At 39.2% G+C, this 21,968-nt stretch overlaps 1 protein-coding gene across 1 annotated transcript in view; it reads right to left on the bottom strand.

Moving 5' to 3' along the window:
• Positions 1–3,859: 3,859 nt before the first annotated feature.
• ZFC3H1 (zinc finger C3H1-type containing) overlaps positions 3,860–21,968 on the bottom strand; it is a 46,169-nt gene continuing 28,060 nt past the window's right edge. Inside the window, exons 21-35 of the mRNA XM_084276019.1 lie at positions 20,026–20,209; positions 18,147–18,333; positions 17,532–17,723; positions 15,420–15,657; positions 14,211–14,316; positions 13,935–14,133; positions 13,430–13,524; positions 11,960–12,070; positions 9,661–9,765; positions 9,405–9,570; positions 8,602–8,702; positions 7,374–7,475; positions 6,741–6,780; positions 4,530–4,592; positions 3,860–4,403 (exon numbers count right to left, since the gene is read on the bottom strand). Coding sequence (XP_084132145.1) covers positions 4,266–4,403; positions 4,530–4,592; positions 6,741–6,780; positions 7,374–7,475; positions 8,602–8,702; positions 9,405–9,570; positions 9,661–9,765; positions 11,960–12,070; positions 13,430–13,524; positions 13,935–14,133; positions 14,211–14,316; positions 15,420–15,657; positions 17,532–17,723; positions 18,147–18,333; positions 20,026–20,209 — 2,027 coding nt within the window. The 3' untranslated portion in view covers positions 3,860–4,265. The remainder of the gene's footprint in view (positions 4,404–4,529; positions 4,593–6,740; positions 6,781–7,373; positions 7,476–8,601; positions 8,703–9,404; positions 9,571–9,660; positions 9,766–11,959; positions 12,071–13,429; positions 13,525–13,934; positions 14,134–14,210; positions 14,317–15,419; positions 15,658–17,531; positions 17,724–18,146; positions 18,334–20,025; positions 20,210–21,968) is intronic.

The following is a 21,968-nucleotide window of genomic DNA, read 5'->3' as shown; positions in this document are numbered from 1 at the left end:
GGCTGGCCAGAGGGCTATTCCCTACCAGAGAACGTGATGCTCCTGCTGAGTAAGCTAGCCAATAGGCAGGATCACTGCTCAGAGAGACTGGGCATCAGGTTGTTTTATGCATGTGGCGAGCAATTACATTTGTGCAACACTTGTGTTTTTGTATTATGCTTCTCTTCCTTTGTCCTCTTACGAAACTGTCTTCATCTCACCCCATGCCATTTCTTTCCATTCTCCCCACCCCTTGCCTGAGGAGGGGTGCAAGCAAGAAGCTGGGCGGTGCTTGGTTACCCACTAGGGTCAAACCAAGAATCTTCTGCATGCACTTTCCAGCACACCTTCACTTGGCAGTTGTGCCGAGTGACGTCTAACCAAGCCAGGTGAAAATTGAACTTTGGTGAAAAGTAAACAGCGTGCCATCCCACAAATTGACCATACTCTTGATAAGCACTAAAATGACTACAATGACATTTAGGTCTTCACTGTATGAACTAACAAAGCAAAAAAAAAAAAAAAGAAAAAAATAATTATTTTCATTAATTTTTCTTCCTAGTAAGTGCAATGGAATGTTTTGTTCAGTGTTGTGTCTTTATACTAGCCAACAAATGAAAAATACTGTGGTAGCAGCAGGTAAATACCCAGGCTTTGTTTTCAGAAAGACCTTAAAGATCAAATAAGCACCACTATTCATCAAGAAGCTGTTCTGAGCATAGAACAGTGGTAGCATAGGATTTTTGTTGAAAATTACTGTCTTTGGCTGCTGAAGTTATTTCTCTCCTTAAGCAGCTAGTGCTTTGCTTGATTGACTTCAGTTTTCCTTTCTTCCCAGTTATTCACCACTATTGCCCATCATCTGAAGTTTCTTTCTTATGGAAGTGCTGAGGAGAGATCACTAATTTACAAGACTAATAAGTGTATTCATTTATTAACCTTTGTAAAATTTCATTCTTCCTGGTGATGAATTAATGAAGTTTTGCCAACACCTGAAAGCAAGCACCTTGTTTGTTTGCCCAACAAAGTGCCTTCTTTGTAACTGCAGGAATAGCAGAGCACAGCAAGGATTACCACACCAACTGCAGACGTGTGGAAGGACTCACTTCTTCCTGGCAGCTCTGTGCTACCCAGCAGCGCATTTTGTTTCTTCCTTGGCAAAAAATAAGAAGTGGTCGTGCTGCTCTACAGACTGTACAGCTTCCTCACACTTCCCCGTTCCAGCTCTGTAATTCCCACCATGATTAGCTAACACATGCCATCAAGCCAAGCAAAACTGGGTCAAATGGCCACATATAAAGTGGGAGTATTTTAATTAAAACAATACGGATTAAGGCCAATGGAAGACAGAACACTGTAGGTTTAGGGTTCCCCCACCCCTTATCTCCAAGTGCAGAGAAGCCCTTAAGATAGAGTACCTTAACTACCATTAGTCTGTGATGAAAACTTAAGTGTCTCCTTAGAAAGAGACACTAGGCCTTTTATTATAAAGTTACTGTACAGCAGTGCAAGAGAGGCTAGAGTGGAACACTTAAGTGTAAGACAAACCAAGCTAGGGAAAGTGTAAGATAGTATTAAAATTGCTGCAACCCTTGAGTTTTCTTGAACAGCAGTTAATGCTGCAGGCATTCAGCTGTTGCTACAGAAAGTTATCAGCAATGTATGTGAGCCAGCATTTACCGCACTTCACCATACCTGAAGTGTTTTTGATAGAATACTGCACTTGGATGGTGTTTTCTTAATTCTGATCTGTACTACAGGTTTGAAGAAATCAGGATACCACTTTGCTACCATAAACAATGTGTTTTAAGTTAGCTTTTCTGACACTGGTTGTGTAGCCTGCAGGAAAACCTGACATTTAAAGTGGGTAGCTGAAGTTTTACTTTTCTAATTCATGCTTAAATAATTGTTGTCTGAAAGGAATTAATGTACAGAATCCCCCGCTCTGTTCCCCCAGATGAAAACTGGCATTTCCCATTTTAAGAGAGCCGCTCCACATGTAACTGAATAAAGTGTAATTCCAAATAAAGTATTCCTAGAAGTTAGTCATAAACCACAAAGCCCATCTGCGTGGCATCTTCATAAATCACTGATGCAAAAGGTTCTACAGTCATCTTTTGATACTATTTGGCACTGACGTATAAAGAGGAGGAAACCAACCTGCTGTGAACAGCCCTGTCCCTGCGTCAGTGGGGGACAGTTCTCCCTGCAATGTACGTGGATAGATGACAGTGGGGCGGTGGATGTGGTTTACCTTGATGTCAGTAAAGCACTTGACACCATCTCCCACAGCATCCTCACGGCTAAACTGAAGTAGTGTGGTCTGGAGGATCAAGTAGGGAGGTGAATTGTGAACTGTGTGAAGGAAGGAAGCCAGTTGTGGCCAATGAGACAGTCCGGCTTGAGGCCTGTATCTAGTGGATGAGGCCCCAGCCTGCACTGTCAGCAAGTTTGCTGATGACACAAAACTGAGAGTGGCTGACGCACCAGAGGCTGGTGCTGCCATCCAGTGAGACAGGGACAGGCTGGAGAGTTGGGCAGGGAGAAAGTCAATGAAATATAGCAAGGGTGAGTGTGGAGTCCTGCATCGGGGGAAGAACCACCCCAAGTACCATAATCAGCTGGTGACAGATCTGTTGGAGACCAGCATAGGGGAAAGGGAGCTGGGGGTTCTGGTGGACAGTAGGATGACCATGAGCCAGCAATGTGCCCTCAGGGGTAAGAAGGCCAATGCAGTGTGGTTAATAGGTTGAAATAGATTCTCCCTCTACTTGGCCCTGGTGAGACCACATCTGGAATATTGCATTCACTTTTGGGTCCCTTGGTTCAAGAAGGACAGGGAACTACTTCAAAGAGTGCACTGCAGGGCCACAAAGATCACTGAGTCAAACATCTTCCTTATGAGGAAAGGCTGAGGGTGCTGAGTCTCTTCAGCATGGAGGAGACTGAGGAGTGACCTAATTAATGTCTATAAATATGTAAAGGGTGAGTGTGAGGAGGACAAAACCAGGCTCTTCTCAGTGATGGCCAGTGATAGGACAAGGGGCAATGGGTGCAAGCTGGAACACAGGAGGCTCCACATGCACATAAGGAAAAACTTTTTCATTGTGACAGTGACAAGAGCACTGGAACAGACTGCCCAGAGAGGTTGAGGGGTCTCCTTCTCTGGAGACACACCTGCCTGGATGTGTTCCTGTGTCACCTAATCTAAGGGAACCCACTGTGGCTGAGAGGTTGGACTAGATGATCTTTTGAGGTCCCTTCTATCCCCTAACATTCTGTGATTCATTAAAGGTGAAACAGCTCAACACAGAAAACATACTTTCCATTCCCAAACTGGCATTACTGACAGGAACAGCTGTTATGGGACAAACATGTACCTGAGGCAAGAAAAAGCCCATTGAGATGCAGTTATTCTACATCACAATAGGTAGCTCAACCACACTGGCCTACCTTCTGATCAAATAACAGGAGACAACACATTTTTTTTATGAAGGTCAGCTTGTATTGAAAATATCTCTGTAAAAACACCTCTACTACTACAAGGTAGTACCAATACAAAACAGATCAATATTAATCTTTAAACTGTTAAACTTTATTATAAATTAAAATTTCTTTACAAAAAATTGCACATAATTGACCACTCTTAGGTTCTGATGCACTGGCATATGCAATAGTTTCTTTAATCTTCAAGTTTTATAGTCTCTGCCGTGAGTCCAATGCAGAAAAGGGCAGTAAGCAACCCTCTTAGAGCCTTCAAGTGCAAGAAGCATACTTGTGGCCACGGCAGTTACATTTTCCTTAAGAGCGGCTGCTTTTGTTTTAAATCCTGTAATGAAAAAGTCTCAAAAAAGGTTTAAAAAAAAGGAAAAACCCAGAATGGACTACTTGCTTTTTACTGTAAACACAGCCCAGTAAATTAATCCCAAACACAGATCTCTCAGGCATCAGCGAGAGTGTCAAGTGAATCAGGAACAGCAAAACAAAGAAAACAGAAAATAAAAAGAAAACATAAAAAAATAATGTCTGTCATTTTGATTAACCATACTTACGTAGATGACGTTATGAGAATCTGGCAGGGCCCAGAAGCAAGGCCAGACAGGGAGTTCATTTTTCCAGAGGAGGGTCATGTTAATTGTTTTCAGGTTCAAGGGAAGCAGACCGGAGACTTGATATGCTCAGCAATACTCATCTGCCTTACACAGATCTTAGGAATGAATCAGCCTGTAGACTCATTCAACTGATTTTGGCATTTAATAGGACTTATGGCTGACCGTACCCAGCGTTCAGTGATTCTTGCTTTCTGTTCTTAAAGTGTTTAAATTTAAAAGCTCATCTAGGCTGACTCCAACCTCTTGGCACTTGGAAACTAGTTTTCTCAGGTTATCAGTTTTACCTCCTCCTGATGCTTCAAACAAGAGTTGCTGAAAGAGATGGGGAAGCAGATATAAGATTTAGCCAGAGCCTGAGCATCACCACATCTATGGATATGGGATATGCAGAAAATTTATAATGAAACCTCAAACTGAATCATAAGGAGAAAACATTACATCTTTCCACAGTGTTGCACATAGAGGTAACTTCTGAAGGGCTCTCTGATATAAATGATGGACCTGTAAAATAAAAATGAGCACAATTTCATGCACTCAAAAATGAGATCTGAAGCACAAAAATATCATACAATAATTTTAAAAATCTGTTCTTTAAAAAAAATTCGAAAGTGAAGCATTGAATTGCTACTAAAAGCAAAGGCAAGTTTACATCTGACCTTAATTCTGACCCTTGTATGCACATGATTAACTCATGAGGACATTCTATTTTTCTTCACAAGACTCTTGCCTCATTCATTGCACAGGATGGAACACTCTTAGGGAATGAAGCAGATTACTGAATATTTCTCTTTCACCACTCAATATGTAGTCTCAAGGTCTTGCTTATTGCATAGCAGCCCTGCAATGAAAATAACTGTTTCATAGGCTTTTTTCCTTTAGCATCTATCTATGCTTTAACAATCAGTATGTGTCTTTGCAAACCTTTAAAATGAAACAACGGTTTTACCATTGTATGGTTGAAGAGAGAGGACCAAAACATTTATTACAAGTATTTACCCAAGTCTCCTTCAACTATTGATATTTAGAGTACCAACTTTAATCAGGAAGTCATTAGGAGAAGTATTTGTTGGTATTTTAAATACTTTAAATGCCCATTTCTATATTCTATTAGCAAACCTTTACATGACCTCTGGAGTGACAGGTTCACCAGCAACAGGAAATCAAGACTCTTGAGACACAGCTCAATTCTAGAACACTATGCTACTTGTTTACTAGAAAATCCAGAGCTATCTGGAACAGTCACTGATTTGCATAAGCAGTAAGTGCTCACTACGTTGCAGACTAAGCCCTCCCTACCCCCCACCTCAACCCAAAGAAAAGACAACTGGACTGTATCTACCCAAGTGATTTTACTCCACACTGTATAGTTCGTCAGGTGGTTGCAGAAGAAAGCCACAAGATTTCTTCTGGGTGTAATCCAGCTACAATGCTTTTACATATCCCTTCATTTTAATTGGCTCATTTTCTTTAAGGACGCTCTTTTTGATTCGTTTGAAATCTTTTTTTTTGTTTTTAAACTTTCCAGCCAAACAAAGCAGCGATCTTAAGTCATCAGCCTCTGTATAGGCAATGCCTTAAAATGTAGTCCATCTAGCACAATGACTGAAGCAGGGATCTGTGACTACTTACAGATTACACCAAACCATCAATACAGAGACAGAATTGAGGTTGAATAGGCTGCCATGCCTTTGATATCTCCTGACTTTGAACTATTTGATCTTACAAACCAAATACATGTCTGCTTGGGGGTTGCTCTTTTTAAACATTCTAGGAGACAGCAGAAAAGGAAAGAAAAGATTTCATATGTAAGCCTAACAATAGCCATGCTTCCCATTATAGATCAGTTAAAGCTTTAATACCATTTCAAAAGAAGACTACTGACAGAAAACAACGATGCTGAGAATCAGCCACTACAAGAATGACACAAAATAAGATATAACAGAAGTATCTCAAAAACACCATATGCAAGTGGAGAGTCACAAACCCAGGGCCTTGTGATACCCCAGTACACAGCATCTTTCCACAAGCAGAAGAGCATTTTGAAGGTGATAGCAACAATGCCAGGTACATCCATCCTGTTTGAACTGAAAAGCGACTCAGTTGCTGTGCCAAATCACTCTTGTATTTTTAAATGAAGTGATAAAAATAATTCCCACTCCAAAATACCAGTAAGTTACGGTGGGTTTATTTTTTTTATTATGTAAAAAAATTGATGTCTTTGGGGTCAAGAACTCTCTACATATGTTGGCTTGGCAGACCCACCCTACCAACTACTTGTCAAGATAACTGTTAGCACCTTCCAACACAACAATTCTTCCTTCCCTCTACTGTATTTTAAGTGCTAGCAATCTCCACCTAATTAAACAGATAAAAAAACAACCCACCAGGAGTGGGAGAAGGGTATCGACCCCCTTGGTAAGGGAAAGATGCACAGAACCAGTATGCTCAAGCACCCATGATCTAACCTGTTATACCTTGATTACCAAAGATATTTCTCACAATTGAGGCAAATGCTACATTGCTTATTCACGGTTTTTCAACTCTAGAAATCTCAGGTTTAAGAGATCAAAACTGCTTTGGATAAAGCCAAGGAATAACAGTTTAACAGAAGGTTATAATTACTTATTTTAGTAGGCTGTATAGACTTACTTCTCTTTGTCCCATTAGAAAGCATTCGGCAGCAATGGCTCTGAGGAAGAGAAATATATACAAATATTTATTCTTGAATAATTGTAAATGCCATTAGTGGCAGAATACTGACTGTGGAATGGAATTACAAATTCCTTGAGAAGAAACTGACTAACTTCCAATGATGTTACTCTACAGTGAGAAGACAAAAATAGCCATTTTTTAAAATAACCTTACATGAGCAAGACATTTCAGTAGTTCCCCATTATGAACAAACACTGAAGAAAAAGATCAGTTCAGCATCACTGGATAATGGAGATTACTGCTATTGTGATATATAAAGGGGAGGGTAGAGAGGGGGAGACAGAAGTCAATAGTTGAATTAAAAAGGCAACTTGTAAACACATCATTCGTATTTATCTGCTAAGTATCCATTCACATGAGTTTCCCCAAGAGTGAAATTCCCTGTCTCATTTTAAAGAAGTGACATTACCTCTGTCTGTTGTAACAGTTACTGTTTAAATAAGAAGCTAATGAAAGAGAGACTTCCAGTACAAGCCCAATTGGAAGGACGTTTCAGATTTACCTTTGTGATGTAAACCTTAAAACACAAAAGCAATATCTATGAAAACAGATGTATGACTGTTGCATTACATTTTCCAGATGGCCAGGCATGTTGGGATATTATACGTAAACATCTTGGCTTGCAGTTTCAGAATTTGGACATTGCTCTCCTCCCAGTATTGCAGAAGCAGTCTGTAAAAGGCATTTATGAGAAAGGAACACTGCTCTAATCACTGGGAATAGAAAAGCAATCCAAAGATACAAACACATTACACAAAATATATTCTACCTAATCTAAGCCAAGAGTCACAAGTAGGAAAATCCCCAAGCCACCAAAAACAATACGTGACTGAACACGCTCTCAGAACAAGAAAGTTAAGATGCACTTTCAGAGAACAACTAAGTGTGAAATCAGAGAGAAAAGATAATCTTAACAGAGTCCAAGATCAATTTTTAGCATGCACAGGGTAACAGTATATTTGAAAGGAGGCTAATGAGTTTCGGAGCCATGTGACTAGGAGATACTGTTCAGTCAGTTCTGCTCACCCATTTCATGTAGTATCAACATTGTCTAAGGAAGCTGCAAGTTCCATCTAGACAGAATCGCAACTTGGTTTAAAATGCAGCCATTCAACTTCATGTGCCAAAGGCAGGTGTGTCACACTCCCCCCACGCCCCCAATCACACACATTTATTTCAAGTCTTGCTTTGGATTCTTTGGGTTGAGTGTTGATGACTAGCAGTAAGTGTTTGGGGACTTTTCAAAATTCAGTCAAACCTTCAGCTGAATATGGTAAAACATGGACTCTAATCCTGAAAGAGGACATTTTGAAATACTGTTCAAATAAGAATCAGTGTGATACTTACATTAACTGGTTTTGTTTCCAATAAGATTTTTTCAAAATTAGAATGGTTTATCTTTCCTAAATAAATGGCAAGTTAAGCCTTAAGGTAGCACTGTTATACACTGGTATACCCATTTTGGTCTATGTTGGAACTATACTTTCAATACACCCTTAAGAAACTAAAATTTTAACATATATATATGACATTTCTCTACACACTTGAAATTTTGAACATTTGTACTCATACACAACACAGTTCATTCCTGTACCATTATAACCTTCCTGTAGATAGAACAGAACCCTGTCAAATACAAGAAAGATTGAGACCATGTCAGAAGGCACAAGGTACCTCAAGCAACATGCAATAATAGAGGAAAAGTTTTATTTTTGTAGTAGAAAGCAAAACATGCATGTCTTGCACAAACATTTTGTGAACCACCTTTTTTGTCTTGACTGCAAGTATTTTTACATACCTCAGTGCAAGTCCAGGATTAGCAGGCATGGTAGAACAAAACCGTTCCAAGGTTTTGGAATGTTGAGATTTTGGAATGCAGCTCAAATAAAAAAGAATTACCTGTAGAATTTGAATTATAAACATTAATCCACTTTATAGCTGTCTAATTGTGCTAAGAATAATGGAATTACAAACTATGAACATTGTGACTAAACTGAGTTACTACCTACAAACCATATAGCTACAAACCTTACCCCCAAGGGTACAGAAATCAATCTGTATAATAAAAAGTAAGTATCAAGTTGCTAACACTATGTATTTTAGTTCTTCTGCCCACCATTTAATGAGTAAGGAGAAATACACTGGATGTTAGCAACATGGGACCAGGATTTCTCTAAGTTTTACTTGTCTGGGTAAGTACTCAACATGTTTATACCCCTACTACTTTATTTCCTCTGTTTTTCAACCACTGTAATTTCTATGATCAAAACTGACAGCTTAAATACTGTTTCCATCTGCCAGTGCTACAGTTGTGCAGACGCCTCTTGCTTTTCTGTAGGAATGAATATATTATCCTTAACAGCTGTATTCACAGTATTAAAGGATATTGCAGAAAGTTTCTGTCTTACACATCTTTCCTTCAAAAGGTCACTGCTAAATAGTCTTCTGCTCAGAACACTACTCCCCTCAGATACTTGCTTCTTAGCTCTTGGTGTTCATATACTACAGGATCCTGTTTTTGAACAAGTAAATTACAGGTACCTGCTAAAAGGTCATCCATCTCTTTGCTTAATTAAAACTGTCCACAGACATTTTTTTTACCTTATTATGAAACTCATAATTGGTCCAATAATCAGCAGTACTAAAAGGAATTGGGTATCGTGTGGGGACTGTAACCAGACATCTGTTCACTAGGTCAGTAAAAAGCTTGAATTCTTGAACTTTGTTGTTGGATCCAACAACTTTGCTATTGATAAAAACAAGGTAACTGGAAGAAAAAAAAAAGAAAAAAGATGGTTCTGGTAGCCTTCACTTAGTAGTTTGGAGATTAATTTACTTTCCTCCCTTAAGGACTTACTCCAGCCAGATGTTCTGAACAGTTTCCTGCTGCATCACTGCCCCCAGAGCTGCTTCATAAGCATCCAGTGCTTCACCGACACTTGCATGAAGAGACTGGCACAAACTGTTTATATTAAAAGTTAAGAAGTTTCATTTGTCATAAACAAGGAACGTTCTTACATATTAAGAGTAAGAAACAATTAAGTACTTCCCATTCTGAGATGCAAGAAAAAAGCAGGGTTTTCAGTTTAGCATCATTACAGACTAGTAATTGACTGATAAAGTCAACTTAAAATGTGTAAGCCTCAATTACACATAATAAGGAACAAGGCAGAAATTATGCAGTTTAAAATTCTACTCCTAAATAGAAATGAATTATTGTGAATCATCATCTACTCTTGTAAAGCATCCTTTTACTAACCTTTTAATAGGCATGTTCTGACTGCTACTGAACAGAGACAAGTCTTGAGTTTCCATTTGGAAAAGTCCAGAAAAAAGAATTTCAAACTCAGATCAAAAACACTTGAGAAATGGTATCAAGACCATGGCAACAAAATTAGTGTTGTGAAACAATACTACTGGGAATATGGGGTAGAAATATGTTGATCATGCCAGGGAAAATACTAACTAACAACTGTCAAAAAAACATATAAATTTTGTTCCACAGCTCTTCAAAGAAACATAGTCAGATTGACATATAGGACCTCAAAGACAGAAGTACAAAAGACATGTTTTTGACCAGGATTCAGTGAACAATCCTTATTTCAAAGTGTGTGGTAACAGGTGAAAAAAGGTGGGGGAGGGGAGGGAAGAAAAACCTCTTGAAAAGGAAGACTATAGAAACACAAAACAAGGTAGGGCTGATACTGCTGCCTTGCTTACAAGACCTTCCTGACTAGGGTCACGTAATCAGAGGGCCTGATTCTACTCCTGCTTCCCCCAAGAACTACATATTAAATCACCAATTTCTAAAAGAGCATGTGTATACATTTGTGCTCACACGTGCACATGTGTACAGACACACAATGATCTTTCCAAGTAAAACACTGCTCCTTGAGCTCTGAGGCTTTCCTGTTTTCAAACTGGCTTATTTTCATTTGGTAGAAGTGAACTTTTATGTCTCTTGTTCTCTGTACCTGAAAAAAGACAGACACATAGGCCCAAATATCTAGGCACTCACTGCAGCAAAACTCAACTACAGAAACACTCAATTATTAGCTCTGAAAGTAATTTAGGCACTTATTTCAGGAACACTGGTTTTCTCCTTAGAAGCATGTGTTAAAATACAGGTGCATCTGAGCATAAGTTAAGGTCCCTTATAACTAGCCTGAACAGTGACCTCAAGTGCCTTTAACATTTTCTACTGTGCAAGTACCAAACTTAAAATTGAACTTGCAAAGAGTTGCCTAAACATAATTGATATTAATGGACAATATAAAACATTAAGCTAACTTGATCTAAACCTTATATAAAGATTTTCTTGAAAAAACATTTATTTTACCAGTTTATTAGTTGTCCACTGATTTGAAACTATAAGCAACAGTGCTGAAGGAGTTCTGAGGAATCCTTGCTGTTTAAAGTCTTGTCATCATTACTACTTCACTTATCTGAAAGGCTAAACAGCTACTTGTGAGGACTGGCAAGCCCAGACCACAACTTGCTAAGCTTCGTGAACAGCTGAAGTCAACATCTCAGTAACCACAGTTATACTGGAATAAGTTAGAGATGACAAACACTTTGCTGCTTCCCAAACCTGGTTACTGCTGCTATCCAAAGGAAGGGTGGAAAAAGGGGAAAAAATTGTCTATACGAAGACCTGTCACTCTTGCAGAAAAGGCTTTGCTGTAGTGCTTTGCTATGGAGGGGCATCTGTAGCTAGTTTCAACTTTTATAGTCTGTTGATGAACAGCTGAAACGGGGAGTCAAGGAAGGTGGGAGACAAGGCTAAATAAAGTGAAACAAAATGGAGGAAACCAATTTTAAAATAAATGAGATACAACTGAAAGCCAGAAGAAAGAAAAGCACTATTAGCAGTAGCAAATTGAAGCAAAAAAATTGTGAACACACCTATTACTGTGTTCCCATAGGACAGAATTTCTGAAACATTTCTTAGGCAGAGAATTTTACATAGAATTCACCGTTTGATAAAATTGCCTCGGTCATACAGCAGTCAGGGAGGTTCTCTAAGGACTGACAGATCACGTATCAAAAGAACCCAAGTGATTCACCCTTCGGCAAATCATAAATGTTCTGGTTCTGAAAAGGCAATTTACCCTAACCCAACAGCTGTTTCTCAGAAATATTTTTGAAAGTCTCACCAGTAGATCTGCCACAGATATGGGATTTGCTGGTTTACAACATCATCTGTAAGATGTTCTTTATAGAGAGGTGATGTAAATTCAATTGGCATTGGAAAATTCAAGAGATATCTACAAGAGAAAGTAGCAATAAATGAGAACATCCCTCTACACAGAAAAATCCTATAGGGATGTAATATTTACTTACAAATTCCACTTCCTGAGATATATTAAAAAAAATACACTTTTCCAAGATTTTAGTTTAACTCTTTCCAGATGTCATTTATACACAAAGCATTACATGGAAATACAGCAATAGTTAATATAGAAAGCATTTTCTCCCTCATTATATACAAAATTAAATGTTGCTTTTTATCTCAACATTCCTGCTCCCCACACAGAATACTTTGAGGAAAGTAGTTACATATATCAAATCAGCTATGCTGCACTGCCAGTACCAAACTTAATGTAAACACCAATAGAAGTCTGACACCTAACATGGAGACAAAAACATTTCAAAGCTTCATCTGCACAAGCCTTGGCATAGGAAGTCTTTCTTGGAAGGCTAAGACCTCTGTTTTAACTTTTGCTGGACTGAGTCCAGAGGAGGGCCTATGAGGACAGGCTGAGACACAGTTGGGCTTCTTCAGCCTAGAGAAAAGGGTCTCAAAAGACCTTAGAGCAGCCTGTCAGTACCTAAAGGGGTCAAAAAGAAATCTGGAGAGGAACTGTGTACAGGGGCATGTAGCAATAGGACAAGCTGGAACGGCTCTCAACTGAAGGAAGGTAGATTTAGATTAGATATCAGGAAGAAATTCTTTATTGTGAGGGTGGTGAGACTGGCACAGGTTGCCCAGAGAAGCTGTAGATGCCCCACAGTATTCAGTGCAGCAGTGTTCAAGGTCAGGCTGGATAGAGCTTTGGGCAAGCTGGTCTAGTGGAAGGTGTCCCTGTCCATAGCACAGAGTTGGAACTAGATGATCTTCGAGCTCCCCTGCAACCCAATCCAGTCTGTGATCACTAAACCTTCAGCAATTCTATTAGGTGCTAAAATTCAAGTGGAAAATCAGCAGGCTACATACAAACCTGAGTGTTTTCAGCAACAATAATCTGCTGATTAATAGTATGCTGGTCCTCTGGATTTACTGCTTTTGCAAATGCCTAGATACAGTACATCATGTATGTAATTTTAGGCTCCTAGCTTGGCAGAAGGGGAGTAAGACACCATACACGACTTTCATTTCCCAAATCCAGACATGAAGTTTGCTTTATCTTTAAATGCTTCTGGTTTTACAATTTAGCACATATCCACAAACAGTAAGTATAAATCTTGTAAAATACCAAATAACAATTCACTGAAGAGTTAGAACAACATGACAAGCTAAAGACAGTTCAGTTTCAAAGTTTTATAGACTTCTTTCCTTCCCCTCACCCTCAAAGACAATACAAGTATTACCAAAGATTAAATAGAAGAAAATATTCTAAGTGTACCTTAAGAGATCCATGGGACCATGTTGTTGGCATGTACTCTCAAAGAAAGCTGCCACAAAATCTTGCAACAGTGGAAGAATACTGCTTGACCTTTCCTGTTTTGGGGTTTTATTTTTTAAAAAGAAGAAAGTGAAATCAGACATCAACCTCAAAATGACAAGAACCACTTAAGCACAGTAATTAACAAGTAGCATTTCTTATCTCTGCAATGGTCCATTGTCCTAATTGTCTCATTGGATCAGTCACAGAAGTAGCAGAAAAAAGGTGAAAACATTACACTGTTTGCTCTAAAGAAATTAACACTGTTAGATAATAATTCTATCTAAATTTATGATTCCTTTGATTATATTTAATCACATCACTAATCCTGCCAATTCTACTTTCCCATCTATATAAACAAGTACCAGACATTACAAAAATATGAGGATCAAAGTGTTTGAAATAAAACAGAAAAACCCAAGTTTATAAAGCCAGCAGACCAACAAAACGACTTGTGAAGCATTACCTGTGAAACAAGGAATTTACACAACTGATAAAAAATTTCTGCATTCTGAGGATTCTTCTCAAAAGCTTCACTCCACACTTTGTAGGCATTGTCACTCTGCTCCATCTGCAAATACAGGGTGGCCAAGCTCTCCAAGAGCTGACAATTGGTAGGGGAGAGTTCCAATAAAGATCGACAAAGTTCTGCAGCAGACTCCCACCTTAAAGAAAAGTTAAGGTAAGTTCTCAAAAGAGCAGAACTGACTATTCTAATTAAAAATGTCTTGAAACAGCTTACCTTTCTAGAAGTTTCAGCAAAGCTATCATGTTTCTATAGAGAGGAAAGCAGATAGCTATTCTTCTGTCAGCCTCAAGGCTTTCATCCGTACATGTTTTGATCGCATCTTCAAAACAGAGAAATAAAATCAAAACTTTACACCTCAAACAAAGTTACTTGAAGACGTAATAAAAAGGCTCATTTAACATAGTAGTATATCTAAGTGTGGAAAGGCATTTCTGAGTGTGCTACTTTAAGCTACTAGGAAAATGGAAAAGCTTTCTTAAGATGAGCAAACACCACCAGAGTGCAAAGACAGAAGCCTTTCATAGTTTCAATCCTTATTCGTTGACAAAACAGGAAACATCCTATAAATGAAATGTTCAAGCCACATTACAGGTAACAGGGTATTACTTTACTTAAAGCTACATCCCAGGACTTCCAGCATAGCTGCTGAAAGCTAGAGACAAAAGCCAACATAGGATTTGTTTTTTTTCTTACCATAATAAAAAATTACCCCACAGTGAACACCTCATGACCAGGGCTGGACTGCCTTCATTCCCACAGTTGGGCTACTCAATCTATCCTTGGTTATTTTCACACTGCATTACCACCTGCAGCACTTGATAGATTCTCAGTGGCAGTTCAACATTGCTGCTGGCTAACATGCAATGTACTGACACACAATGCTATCATGAAGTCCACCTCTGACAGCCCAAGTCAAAAATTCGGTTTCTTCTAGCATCATCTTTGGGTTTTTTCAAGTTACATAGTTTACTTAAACTTTGAATGAATACAGACATATGCATTGTTCTCCCTCTACATAAGCAGACTAATATTCCAGGAAAGTAATTTTCCAATAGACACATTGTATTTCATGGATGAAGAGTGACAAATTAAGTCTGCCTTTACGGTTGCATAAGCCCAAGAAAATTAGTAGTGTCATACTATCACAAGTCCCTGGTCTTAATCTTACAAGAATATAATACTTAGGAGAAAAAAACTATTGCTTTGAACCACAGATGAAAAACTCGTCGTGTGTGCTGAGTACCCAAGGACACAGACTTTCCTCACTACTCTGTCCAAATGAAGATGAACTATTCACTGGATTAATCCCTATGGCTTAACACAGTCATCAGCAACGCTGCACTGACTTGAAATTCCAAAAATTTTGGTATTTCTTGATTTACAAAGAATAACATATTAATTAATTTACCACCTTAGTCTTACCTTCAAACATAGCTAACAGCACATCAGGATCAGTCTTGACATCCTGAATTGTTTGCCATGACATCAAAAATGGCTCTTTGATCATGATCCTCGAAGGACTGACATTAGCTGGATCATAGAACTTGACTGGGAGAATGCCAAATTCAGTTAGATGTATGTAAGCCAGCCAAGCCAAGCAACGGTCACTTGAAGTAAGGTGTTCTGATATTATCTTTTCATTTGTCGTTTTTAAAGCATTCTGTAACAGTTAAAAGAAATAGTGTATTGTATTTCAACCATAAAGTCTTTCTGACTTAAAAATGAGGAGAGGAAACAGGCAAAGTTTGAATATTCTCAAATCATTTCCATAGAGAAGACACAAACTAATTCTTTATCTCAAAGATGATTCTATTTGGCATATAAAAGTGTATGACAGCATTCAAATCACATGCACGAGTTCTAGTAACAGGTTTAGAAAAGCTGTAGAAGATCGTTTTGAGAAGTGAACCCAGACCGACTTTCAAAACATACATCTCCCAACATGCTCCCTTATGATTAACTCTTGGACAACTACTTCTAGTTGCATAGAAGTAACAAATTAGTTACAAATTGCATAGAAGTAACAAATTAGTACAGATAACTCATCTGCAAGTTGGATCCAGCTTGCTGTATCCCACTGGGTTTTGTGTGTTTGGGTGGGTTTTTAGCTGTTGGTTTGGGGTGGATTTTTTATTAGTTCCTAGTTACACATCTACTAAGTTACAGCTACCCACGTTTATCAAAAGCACCACCATCACTACACATACTGTTTAAAAAAAACCTGTGTTGGAAACACTGAGAACAAGAATACAGCTTAAAGTTTTCCTACCAGTCATATACAAAGCTAGAATAGGCCAGCTGAATTGGCAGATCCCAAATGAAATCATTACGGCATGCAATTAGAAAAAGTCTAAACAGAATTGCTCCTAAACCAGAATGGAATCTCATGGCTAGAGTAGTGCCAATGTTTTTCTGGATAAATGCAGTACTAACAAGGAAGGCATTTTCAAGAGAACAAGAGTGCTTGCAAATTAGAGCTGAATTCAGGATGGCACTTGCCCTGTAATCAGAAAAAACCTGAAGTTTCAAAGACATTTCACTTATTCACCCTTCAAAATATTTATTTCCTAAAGTTTGCTTCCCAGTTTTCAGAGACACATTACTACTTGCTATGAAGCAGCATTTACTTAGAAATTATCTTCCCGAATACAATTAATAAATAACTTCTCCCCAAGACAATCTTTTCAGTTTTCAATCTTTCACTTTAGACAAGTATTTTTTTAAAAAGATCACAATAAAAAGTATTTGGTTTGTAATAATGCTCTGGGGAAAGATAAGGGAAATCAAGCCATGGTATTCTCCCCTATTTGTATTTCCATGTCAATTTAACACAAACTGAATTTTTGTCTCCATTTTTGTTCAGTCAAGCATTTATAGCTCCACTCATTAACAGTGATGTGTTTAGAAGAGCTTTTGGAGGAAATCAAAGCATTACACTTTTCTATTCAAACTGGAGCTAGAAAAAAAAGCATTATAGCCTTAAACTACGTAACCGAGAAAAATATTTTAGGGTGTAGCAAGCAACAGGTGCCACCTGCTGTTAGGAATGAAAAAACTTGCAACTGAAGCTACAGTGGCTCCCACTCCTAGTAGGAGCTGATGTCAGCACTGTTTCTCACCTTCATCCAATACTACTGTCTGCAGAACAGTAACAGTGACCTAAACTCTTTCTACAGTCAGAATAAAATCCCGACATAATTCCTAGATCAATGGAGTCTCATAACAGTCTCCTCATTTCAGAGCAGGGCAATACTGTTAGATAACGAACTACGCTCTTTCCCAAGAACTGGTTTGATAATTTCTGTAGCAATAAACATTTGAGGCAATACATTATTCCCAGAAAGTGTTCTGCAGCTTACCAGAAATCAAGTAAAGCAATTCCCTGGGAATTATTTTGAGACTTAGTGGCCTAAACTATTAGCTACACAAGCAAAGCAAAATAGACAACAAAAAGGCCAAAGGTATATTCAAATTTTACAATGGCATCGTAACTCAAAGCAGACAAGTGTCCCGGGGTGGTTGCCCGGCAGTTACCTGCAGCAGAACAAGCGCATTCTGATGTCTTCCCGTAAAAAGACTTAGGTGAACCCTGTACAGAAGAGTCTCCAGCAGCTGAAATGACACGAGATTGGGATTTTCTTCTCTCCCTGATGCTTCTATTAGGAACTGTAGCATCCTCCCACATACATAGTCTTTTCCATCAAAGGAATTCTCCAGATTCAAAAACTAGAGAAAAATAATCCATCATCATCATACTAGTAAAGCTTCAGGGTAAACTTCAAAATTGCAAGAATCACAAACTTCAGGTGATGTCTTTCACCATCTTTGAGCCACATCACCCCCCTTCACACCACACTTTCACACTGAACTTCAAGTAAACCTGCTCAAATATTATTTAAGTTAAATTTCACAAGCTTAAGTAACAAAAAATGTTACATCTTTATTTTAAATAACTTATAATCTGAGGAAGAGTAATGATTTTTTACAAATACTCAGCATACAGAACCTAGAATCCCTTAATTTTCTGAGAAACTTCAGTTTTAAAACATCTATAGTTTTTCATTTCACACTTGCCCATCATACACATTGGTCTTCTACAGTAGAAAAACATGTGCTTACATGAAAACTTCACATATACTTTTAACTTACTGTCCACCAGATTTGATAAGAAGCAGCATATTCCACTGCTGTTTCACACATTTCTTGTATCTCCTCCCTGGTTCCTCTTTTTGAGAAGAGTCTGAGATAGTGACACCAAATTTCAGGATTTTCTTTGTTGTTCTCCAGAGCTCGAGCCAAAACATTAAGAGTAGAATCTAAACACTCAGATGATGAGCTGTAAAAAAAATAAAAAAACCCACTCACATCAGCTGTGTCAGTGTGACTTACACACCCTCAAGTATGAAAACAGATTCTTGTGATTAGACTGTCACAGCCATGAAGTTTTTGAAGTTCCAGTAAGTCTTCATCTTTGAAATAATATTATTAGGCACTTTTCCATGCACTGTAGTAATTTTAAGTTTTCTAGGAAGAGTGTCAATTCAGTTAAAAGGGCAATTGAAAACGGGTAAGGTTCATCTGTAAGCAGTAGTCTCAAACCGCAATCATATAAAGGTATTTACAGACTTAAACTTCAACCAGAAAATTCAAGGGCTTCATAGAATATGTCAGAAAGCAAGTTAAGTACGCAACACAAACATTCTACAGTCAAATATAAGCATTTATTTCAAGTTTCTCTGTACATCATGAAGATTTCTCTGCCTCTAAACTATTTTAAAAAGGAGATTTCACTTTGATTAACTATCATGAGATTACACTAGCAAAGTAATACAAGATTATCTCAAATAACTGACTGTATGGCAAATGACAGAGCTAAGCCTTAGTTCATAAACTAATTTTCATTAAACCACAGAAAGCTTCTGAGGTCACATTTACTCTGAAGACATCTTTAGAAATTACTTAGATATTCATGGAAGGAAAAACACACGTTCCAAAATAAAACTAGCACAGTTATCCATGTAGAGAAGTCTGAAGCCTTCCTAATCTTTTCTATCACCACAGTCAACCAACTAAATCACCCAGCTTTCCTCAGGGGGGCAGAGTGTGTGTGGGGGGGCTGGGTGAGGTGGCTGTTTCAAGAAAAGGATGCATTGTCTTCCATTAGGTTTTATCCCTTCTTTTCTTTGCCTTTTTTCCAAATACGTTAAATTGAGACAGTGTGTTCACACCCTTTCACTTACTGGTAGTATTTTCTTTGACTATTAGCCTTTCCAGTCCTACCCATTTTAGTGTTCAGGCAGCTACTGATACAGCTAAACTGAGTTTCTGTTACATTTTCCATTAGTCACAGTTTAAACAAAGCTTTCAAATGAGATCTGCTCCTCTCCAGATTCCCTTTCCTCCCTGTCGCCACTGCTTAAATCAGTATCTCACTCGGATCAAAGTCAATCTATAGAATGAAATCATGACGACAGAATTCCTATTGAATTCCCTGTGAAATAATTGAAAGGAACAGAAACTAGACAAGCTTACAAATCCCAAAGTTAAATAGCAAAATAAGAAATGAAGTGCTCAACTGGATCATTTCTACAGGGATAAAATCATGAACCAGAACTGCTTTAATAAGCAAGCTTTCTGATGAAAGTAGTTTCAATCAGTATTCCAAGCATTCATTCTGTAGGGGAGAAACCGATGAGCGTTTATTGGCCCACTACTTTATCGCTGGAAGTACAACATTCCACTGTAATCTTAGGGACCCATTAAGTTGGGCACTTTTCAAACACAATTCTTTCTCCCACACTACTTTCCATCAACATCTATTCTGAATCAGAACCTACCTAAAGATAAGCAGTCAGTGTAATTTATTACTGACATACTATACTGCATGCAGAAGAAAAAGCTAATCTGTAAACTGCTTTTAACTATTTGTGGCTTTGTTAAAAGCAAATTCTTTTAACATGAGAGGGGAAACTTGCTCATAGCAGCATGTGAAAAGCACAATATCAAATCTAAAATAGAGAAGACTTACCCTTCATTTTGATTCAAGTATTTGTATGCAAGTTTAATCCAAAGCTGTACATCATTGGGGTTTTCTTGGACACTTGCCTCTAAGTTAGAAATGTCATCAGTCTCACTTGTGAAATACCGGACATCATCAGGAGTCACCACAGCATCAAGAGTCAGAAGTCTCTTTTTATGTTCTGTAGGATGGGCTGCAAATAAAGAAACAAAACAAAATAGATTTCTTTTAAAAAAAAGCAAATGGTAAGTTTAGAACTAATACAAAAGGGGGGTATTTATGAATTCCGAGCATAGGCATTGACCAGAGTAAGATCTGGTCATTTCAATGTCCTTTAATGCTTAGAATGGGGTAGTCTCGTGCTGGTTTTGACTGGGACAGTTATGTTCTTTAAAATAGTTGGTACAGGTCTCCACTTTCGATCTGTGGTGAAAATAGTATTGTTATTATAGAGATGTTCTTGTTACTGTCAAACAGTGCTCACACAGTGTCAAGGTCTCTTCCACTTCCTGGGCCAACCTACCAGTGAGTAGGAAGGGGCACACTTACTGGGAGAGGACAGAGCCAGGAGACCTGGCCCCAACTGGCCAAAAGGATATCCAACACCCTGACACATGATGCTCAGCATTAAAAGCTGCAGGGGAGAAGGAAGGGGATGACATTGTCTTCCCAAGTAACCGCTAAGCATGGTGGAGCCCTGATGTCCTGGAGATGGCTGAAAACCTGCCTGTCATAGGAAGTGGTGAATTAATTCCTCGTTTTGCTTTACTTGCAAGCACACCTTTTGCTTTACCTATGGAAATGTCTCTCTCAACCCATGAGTCTTCTCCATTCAACTCTTCTAATTCTCTCACCCATCCTGCCGGGGAGAGGGAGTGAGTGGCTCCGTGGTGCTGAGCTGCCAGCTGAGGTTTAAACCACAGCAGTCCTCTTTGGCGCCCAACAGGGGCTCAAAGGGATGGAGAGACAAGAGGCTTGACTGGAACATGCCAGATCAATGTCACAGCCCTTACTGCTGTTTAGTTATTAACTGGCAGGCTCCTGCACTGGCCACAGGGCTTGCTTGCCTGACTGTATGGCAGTCGAGGGGTCATAAGGGGCTGCTCTTGGCTGGCACTTCTCGTTGTAGCACTCTACTCCCTCATCATCTCTGCGTGCCTGGGAGCGCTCTGGTAACAGCGATGGGGATGTGCCTGGGCTGTCAGATGGCCAGGGCAGCACTCCTTAGGCTGGAACTTGAGCTGAAGGGACTGAGACCTGTGGATGAGCCCACACAGGAGCAGCACAGCCCAAAGCATCTGTGGCTGTGAATAAGCCCACACCAGAGCAGGCACATCTCAAAGGGTCTGTGGCTGTGGCTATGTCTGTGCCACAGCGGACACGGCTCTGTGGGGATTGTAGCTCAAGGATAAAGCCACAATGGAGAAGGCACACCTCGAAGCATCTGTGGCTGCGGATGCTGCAGCAGACACTTTGAAACATCACTGGCTGTATGTGGCATCATGCTGGTGCACCTCCAAGCATGCTGGCTATGGATAAAGCCATGACAGAGCAGGTCCAGCCCTGGAGCAGGAGCAGATTTATCTCTGAAGGCATTGCGAAGGCCACCCTGGAACAGGTGCACCTCAAAGCAACTGTGGGTAAGTGTATGCCACTGCAGGTACACCTGTGGAGAGACTGAGGCTCATAGATCAGACTGCTCTTGGAGCAGGTACACCCCTAAGGGACTGCAGCCTGTGGCTAAGTCCAGCTGGAGCAGGGGTAATAAGAGGAGTTCATTGCAACACTAAACCAAACAATCTGGTCTAAAGGGAACAGGGGTGGAGACTAATAGCAATATCTTTAAGTTGCTGTAACCCATGAGTCAAGCAGCATGGGATGGGAATTACTGTAGCAGGAACCAATGGAGGACAAGTCTTACAAGAAGCAGTGTGTGAGTGCAGCAGTCACCT

Source organism: Gallinula chloropus, assembly GCF_964237585.1.
Source record: "Gallinula chloropus genome assembly, chromosome: 1".
NCBI classification, from domain to species: Eukaryota; Metazoa; Chordata; class Aves; order Gruiformes; family Rallidae; genus Gallinula; species Gallinula chloropus.
The sequence above is the reverse complement of the archived record's forward strand: the minus strand, read 5'-3'. Positions and strand labels throughout refer to the sequence as shown.